The sequence below is a fragment of the Pecten maximus genome, chromosome 15, assembly GCF_902652985.1.
Source record: "Pecten maximus chromosome 15, xPecMax1.1, whole genome shotgun sequence".
Taxonomy (NCBI): Eukaryota; Metazoa; Mollusca; class Bivalvia; order Pectinida; family Pectinidae; genus Pecten; species Pecten maximus.
In genome coordinates, this window is record NC_047029.1 from 23,405,184 (window position 1) to 23,412,731 (window position 7,548).

At 34.2% G+C, this 7,548-nt stretch overlaps 2 protein-coding genes across 2 annotated transcripts; both read left to right on the forward strand.

The window, feature by feature from the left end:
• The first annotated feature begins 263 nt into the window (after positions 1–263).
• On the forward strand, positions 264–4,136 carry LOC117343324 (nose resistant to fluoxetine protein 6-like). The gene is made up of 6 exons (XM_033905666.1): positions 264–545; positions 1,004–1,192; positions 2,054–2,147; positions 3,176–3,184; positions 3,552–3,717; positions 4,098–4,136. Exons 1-6 carry the CDS (start codon positions 356–358, stop codon positions 4,134–4,136), a joined length of 687 nt encoding a protein of 228 aa, XP_033761557.1. The 5' UTR covers positions 264–355.
• Positions 4,137–6,071: 1,935 nt separating this feature from the next.
• LOC117343972 (O-acyltransferase like protein-like) lies at positions 6,072–7,454 on the forward strand. The gene is made up of 3 exons (XM_033906546.1): positions 6,072–6,179; positions 6,591–6,720; positions 7,257–7,454. Exons 1-3 carry the CDS (start codon positions 6,118–6,120, stop codon positions 7,452–7,454), a joined length of 390 nt encoding a protein of 129 aa, XP_033762437.1. The 5' UTR covers positions 6,072–6,117.
• Positions 7,455–7,548: the final 94 nt, after the last annotated feature.

Below are 7,548 nucleotides of genomic sequence, written 5' to 3' on the forward strand. Positions count from 1 at the left end.
GCTTGTACACTCTACTGGTGTTAACAGTCACAGATAAACATATTTGTATTGGTGTAATGAAAAAATGTCTATTTCTATATCAATTTGTGAGATGAGGGATGACGATAAAGACTTGCCATACTCCTGCACTTATATGACTATGGCCTTGATGTCTATATAAATAAAATAAATCTTATCTTAAGGGTATCAAGAACCAAGCACATGCGTGATAACAAATCTTTATCTGTGTGACAGATAGATAACCAAATACTTAAAAAAAGATGAAGGGTTTTCTAGCGAGATTGCTGGCAAAACTGAAGAGAATAAAGAACACAGTGGGGATTTGAAAGATGTTCATGTATTGGGCGAAAACACCATGAACACAAATGGAAATGCTGTTCCCGAAAAATATGTATTGAACACGGAATCCGGGAATACAACACTTAACATAACACATGTTAACAATGTTGAACAATCGAATAATGGTTCAAACGGCGGAATGAGCACAAACCATGAGTTACCAACCCCTCAGTCTGGTAAAGAAAAATTAACCAAGAGGAAAGAGAGTGAGTCATTTTAATATCCTCATATTTTCACTGATCTTTCACATTTAACTGAGTGCAATGATGTCAATTGATTTGCTTTGGTTTTGCATTGTTTAATGTCCTATCAACGGTTGCGGTCATTTAAGGACGGCCTCCATTGTGTTCCCTGTGTTAGGAAGAAAGCTATGCTACTTACCATGCCAACTCTATGCCAAACCCTTTTAGTGTTGGTATCCACAATGTAACATCATAATACGTGATTACGATTCTAATTCATATAATGAAGTAAGATGGCTTGTAACTGTCAGGAAAGCTAAAACAGAAACACATGATCATGGACCATAGCTTGTATGTATTCGTATATCATTCGAAGGCAGTGAAATATAAAACTATTATAAGAAATCATAGTAATATCAACATCAATATGCACTATTATTCATGTTGTTTATAAGTTTTACCTATCTTTTGTTTATACCCAGGTATATTTATCAAGATCATTAAGGCTTTTGCCCTACAAATGAACATTCCGACGATATTGAGTGGGAAGACTCCTCCCAACGCTGTGACCTGTATCAATGGAATACGATTCATATCTGTTACGTGGGTAGTGCTTTGTCACAGTTTTTCTCACGGCTTGACTCGTCATGCTGATAAAGTATGGCCAATAGGTATGTTCACTGAAAAGACTTGTGCAATATATATTCAACAGACTGCACACTACAAACAATAGTAATCTTTTCATAAATTCCTTAAATCAATAAAGAATCATCCATTATAAGTAAATGTTCGTTGCGTCATCAAGCTACCGTCCATTTGAAGCAACAACATAGATAACTTTGATTTATGTCCGCTTTTCAATGTGAAATTAATTTTATTATTTATGTCAAAATAATGTGTTACGATGATTATACATCATGATTTCCTACCTGAACCGGGACACATACAAAACAAGCGAAATGCCAAAAGTGACATCAAAGTATCACGTGAGGTATGATAGGAAAGGCTGTCCGATATCTGCGCTAGTGAAATGATCTGAAACGTTTGCTGCTACAGCAATGAATTCGGACATTACCTTATACGCAAACAATATTTTAAAACATTACAGAGAGTAATACTAATATTCGCTCTTTTTTTGTCTATTGACGGTATTAATATTGAAAATTGTGTGTCCCCGAGGGCGCCATACATGCTTCGTGTATGGCAAATATTCTATTTCAATTAATGGGCTCCCGGAGAATAATTAATAAGTATATTTCTGATTAATGTATGACAAATGTATGAAGATGTCCCGGATATTCTTCAGACAGATTCCTTAAATATTTATTTTGATACGATTAATCTGATGTTTAAAGATTAAAGGGTCAAGATGGTAAAAATCATTCTTATAATTATCACTTAAATACTGATAAAAATATAATTTTTTATTTTAGTATTAATTCTCTGTATATAAAATTCATGCAGATGCCGTAATTAGTAGTATATTAAATGCATATTTTTTTTTAATTACGCTATATTCCCACGTGTTACAGTTAACGCCCAGGATCTGTTAAAATTGCCCGAGAGATTTACGTTCCAAGCGATAATTTCGGGCGGTTCGCCAGTGGACACATTCTTGCTGTTAAGGTGAGAATGATAGGGAATTCATTAGAACCATAAATGCTGAATGTTATTGTTACCAAATTCATACTCAGCATTAAGTTTCATTCGACAAAGATAGGTTAACAACATTACCGCAATCCATATCATAAATTCACACAGTAGTAACTATATTCTTGTTAAAAAAAATCATTTTAATTTATCGTAAAACAGACAGGTGTGTGTTTACCCTTAACAGCTTTACAGAATTTGTCTTTTGTGTTAATATGGTTATTCCATACAAAACTGTGTTGAAGGCATCAGAAAAATGAAGGCATATTCTGTGAAAGTTATTTTCAAGAAGTTTTCTATTTTCGAGGATGAAATAAAATCGTGAACAAAACAAACAATAAAACAATTGACAATTAAGCAACATACAATAAAAAAAATAGACAATAGAAAATAGCCAAAGTAATAGATATGAAGAAATGAAACAATAGATAATACAGAAATAGACACTAAAACAATAGACAAAAATAAATGAAAAATAGACAATAAAACAAAAGCCTAAACAATGGTTTGGTTTGTTTGGTTTGTTTTTGTTTAACGTCCTATTAACAACCTGGTACTTACAGTAGGTCGTTTTTTTTTCAGGTACTCCGGCTTTCATCCACCTCCAAAACCAGGCACGTCTTCAATTGACACTCACTGTTAATATGATGTTAAACAAAATAAACCAAACCAAATTGTTCTTCGGTTGCCTTTAAACCTTAATACGTTGACAATGTTGTACATCTAAAAACCAAACTGAGACCTTTTTTTGTTTCTTGGTCAATATGCTGGTTTGTATATACTTAATTGCAATCGATACTTGTCTCAGCTACCTCGTTGAATACTACTGTGTAACTAACTTTTGTATTGAACACAATCGATATATTTTATTACAAACTGACAATTTTTGTCATATATAGTGGTGTACTTCTGACATGCACCCAATTGAAGCATTTGGAGAGGCTAAAGTCTAAACTGATTGGAACAACCATAGGCAGATATGTGTTCTGTTATTTCTTCCACAGGATATTGAGGTAAGTCTATTTAATCTAATATATTTAATGTGATCACTATGTCCTTTTTTCAACTTCAAAATATTCAAGATATTATAAACGTAGACATTTTAGTGCTAATCTTATTTTATTGCTTTTATACTTAAAGCATTCCACTAAAATATGAATGTACTTATTACATTTCATTATGTTGCGTTTTAAATTACAAAATAAAAATGGCGTTCAATCTACTTCATACAGGGTGTTTCAAAATATCTGATACTTTACAAATCCCGATAACTCATTTCATTTTAATCATTTGATTACAACTTATTTTAGATTTCAGCGGATCATAACTTCTCTTTATCACTGCTCTTGCACGTCTTAGTAACTATGTTACCTGTTTTAGACTGACACCGGTATACATGCTAGTGCTTCTCATATACGCAACTCTGACTATACACATGGCAAACGGGCCTCTTATGCCTGTTGAACTGGAATCCATGCAATACTGCAAGGATAATTGGTGGACCAATCTCTTATACATCAACAACTTGGTCAAGGCAGATGAACAGGTAACTCTTCAACAGGAAATGCTTTATTACCACGGCTCATAAGTTATAGCTGATGACACCATTTTTTATTGTATATGACAAAGCACATTCATCTTGTTTCCATTTGTTGGCAATGTCTGTAGGCACGATACTCATTATAATACTTTATGATGTAATTGTTTGTTGCGTGCTCCTAGACTGACACAGAAATCGTATTACTATACTGAGCACCACAATACACGCCATCACAAACAATATCAACATCAATTTTCAATGTCAAATCACAGGTTCACAAGTGAAAGTCGTCAAATTATTAAAATAATATAACTTTTACCATGGAAACAGCAGCAACATACCCAAATGCTTGATTACTATATTAGGTGAAGTTTATCCTATTGCAGAAATCTAACTGTCTTGCCAGGCCAGCGCCACCTAAGTAAACCTTTATGTTTTATGACGTCACAATAGTTTTGATACCTCGATGTCGTAGGATATTCATGTAATAGGAACATGACGTAGGAAAGCAAACTGTAATCAATTTGTATATGCATTTACTAAACAAACAATTTTTTCTTTCGCTTTATGTTTTAATCATAAAAAGAATATTAAATGAAAATAGCATCCTGATTGGTCAATTCTATGAAGATATGATCAAATAAGTAAGTTGAAAGATACATCAAATACATTATAATACTATCAATGCAAAATGTAACAAATTTGAGATAGGGTAAATATTGACGGACCGTATGTAGTTATTGTTTTATCAGCGAGTATTTCTGAGACAATTGTATCCTGGTTTTGTTTTTTCAGTGTATGGGATGGTCGTGGTACATGGCTATTGACATGCAGTTCTATATAGTTTCGTTAGGGATTTTATTCCTTATGATGGCGTAAGTATACAAGAGGCCCTGGGGGCATGTACTGCTCACCTGGTTTGATTTGACGAAAAGTCCAAATAATGTTCATGTTCAATTCGTTTTAAGAAGTAATTCAAACAGTGTGGACAGTGAGGCTTGTTAAATTTTCGAGGCAATCCGCCCCTTTATCAAAACACAATGTAGATATATATTTCAAAACAATGTCAAAAATATGTTATGTGATGTTTGTGTTACATTGTTATTAGCTCATCTGGTCCAAAGGACTAAGGTGAGCTTATCCTATACCGTGGCGTCTGTCGTTGGTCTTCAGTCCGGACGTCAATAATTTCTTCAAACGACTTCTTGACCAATGCTTAGAATCTACTTAATTTTGACTGGAAGGATCGCTAGGTGATGGAGATTCAAAACTGTACAAATGCCTTTTAGCTTTCACTCCGTCCGTCTGTCTGTCCATCCACACATTTAGTTCCCTGATGGTAATTTGAGAATTAACTGACCAACAAAATTCATAAAAGTGATATGGAAAAAGTTCAAGGTCGTAAGGCAAAAAGTCAAGGTCAAATTTAGTTTTTTTCACTGATGAATATTTTGTTGGTTGCAATTAGACAAAGAGTCATCTAACGAAAGATCAAGGTCACTGGGTCATAGGCCATAGCTACTTAGGTCAAGTGGGTAGTATTTTGCAATAGTACTTGGTACATAAAGGTAAGCGATAGAGGCATTTTAGTGCATATTTAAAATCAGGCTCTTTTGCCTTGAACTCGAAGACTCCAAATTTAGTTCCGATAGTAAAAAGAATAGTTATACATTATCTTCGGTTACCGCGAACCTAGGGATAACTCAAGGTATCCCAGTGGCAAAATTGACTTTGGGATTTCAAGATTTATCTGTATATAAGAACAGTCAAACAATCTAAAATGCCTCCATAGCCCAAATACTGATTCATTTTTTCAATTATAACGCGTAGAAATAGTGATATTGGTATGCATATTGGCATGTAAAACTTGATAATAGATCTCCGTTGCAATTTTTTTGCTGTTATTATTCCGGTTCTTACTTAGGTAACGTGACATAAAACGGAAGATGTGACATTTTCGAAAAATCTAGTCTTATTCTCCTTTAGCATGGGCGTATGCATACCCATGTATACTGATATTTTGCCCCGTTTTACCGATGCTAGGATAGAAATACGATTTTGTTCGTAAATTGATTGTGTCATCTTTGTGTGGTTCTGCAGTATGTGTATGGTATTAACTTCAATATTTGTCGAAAAAAATTCAGGACTACCACAGTCGATATATCTTAAGAATAATAACTCTTGAACCAGTATATGTACATTAAGAGTATGTATTCCGGAAAGGAAAGCGTCTACCTTCATATCACACAAGGGAAACTCACTAAGATTATGGTGTCAAACATTTTAGACTGATTTTTGTCAACCCACATAAAGTTAGAACCGGGACACAGACAACGGAACCATAATGTTTTGTATCAATTGATTGACAGAAAATGAGGAGTCGGAATCGGTGCAAGTGTGGCTCTGATGCTGGGAAGTATGGGTATTGCAGCTTGGAAACAATATATATACAACGGAACCCTGTTATCGTATGTATCACTGGATAAGTTTACATGCTACTATTCTATCTTTTCAATAAAAAATGTCTCTATCATAATTATGTTATTTTGCATAGTCATGTTAACATTGTTGAAGACTACGAATACAACAGTTATTTTTGAATGTGAGGCTTTCGGGTCACCTTCCCGAAAATTTTCCTAGATATTTTGGATTCCATTTTAGGAATCTTTGTGTGTGCATACAATATATCGGAAGTGAAAAGGAATGACATTTTTTCACCTTCAAAGATACGCGAGAACTGCCATTTTGTATGTTGAAAATCTCCTAAGTTATGATAATGACCGTGATAAAAAAAACATTGTAGAGTACTAAAAAATATTATTCGACTTTTTCACGTGAATATTGTAAATCCTTGTAAAACGAGTGAAATTGAATTGCAGGAGGCTTGCGGCCGACGATGGCTACTTCAGATATGTCTACATAGCTCCGTGGTGTCGCATTAGTCCATTTATGATCGGACTGGTGTTGGGGGTTTTCTTAAGAAAACGTCAAAGAAAACCATTTAAGAAGGTAATTGTTTTTCTTGATCCGTGTTAAACTAGATTTGTAAACCACGTGCCATGGGCACGGATTTTAACAGTGCCATTAAAAATATCTTAAACTCTGATAATGTTGTAAAGATGTATTGGCGGTGAAAAACCGAACATTAACAAGGAATTGAATAATAGTTGTAATATATGAAAGAAAATATGTATTCGCGAGGGGGAAATTTACGCTTATTACGCGGAATCCTTTTGGACGAAAACTTTTCCCCGCGCATATAATTTACACATTTAAATCGCGAAATTTACCCATGCGAAAATAACCCTGTTAACATTTTGTAGCATTTACTCAATTTGTATAAACCTATGATAATGCATATGTGAGGTACACGTTTGATTCATCGAAATACTTAGTAGTGAAATGTTTTACACTATAAACATGTTCTGTAGCTTTTTTGAGCCCGATTATTATGGAATTTACTGAAAATGTGGGTCTTTTAATCAAAAATCTCAATTTTTTCGAAATGTTCTAATATACTGTGTGTCTTTTGTAAATCCCTACAGATGATTGGACTTGCGGGATGGACAATCGCTACTCTAGTTGGTCTGACATTAAAATACTCAAAATACTCCATGCACAGGGAGGGTGGAGAACCGTGGACTAGACTACAGAACGCCTTATATGAGTCTTTAGACCGCCCCTTTTGGGCGTTGTGTGTTGCCTGGGTCATCATAGCCTGCCACAATCATATGGGCGGTTAGTAAAAGCGTTTTACGTTGATGTATTTATGATTAATTGAATATTTTCAAATGTTTACGTCTCTTCTCTTTGTTGATGTTTGATTATATTAATTTT

Excerpts from the sequence above, each read along its gene's own strand:
- LOC117343324 (XM_033905666.1), top strand. The coding sequence starts at position 356 with ATGAACACAAATGGAAATGCTGTTCCCGAAAAATATGTATTGAACACG. Across the intron at positions 546-1,003 it reads ATTAACCAAGAGGAAAGAGA|GTATATTTATCAAGATCATT; the intron begins GTGAGTCATTTT and ends GTTTATACCCAG. Across the intron at positions 3,718-4,097 it reads TGGTCAAGGCAGATGAACAG|AAATCTAACTGTCTTGCCAG; the intron begins GTAACTCTTCAA and ends ATCCTATTGCAG.
- LOC117343972 (XM_033906546.1), top strand. The coding sequence starts at position 6,118 with ATGCTGGGAAGTATGGGTATTGCAGCTTGGAAACAATATATATACAAC. Across the intron at positions 6,180-6,590 it reads TACAACGGAACCCTGTTATC|GAGGCTTGCGGCCGACGATG; the intron begins GTATGTATCACT and ends ATTGAATTGCAG. Across the intron at positions 6,721-7,256 it reads AAAGAAAACCATTTAAGAAG|ATGATTGGACTTGCGGGATG; the intron begins GTAATTGTTTTT and ends AAATCCCTACAG.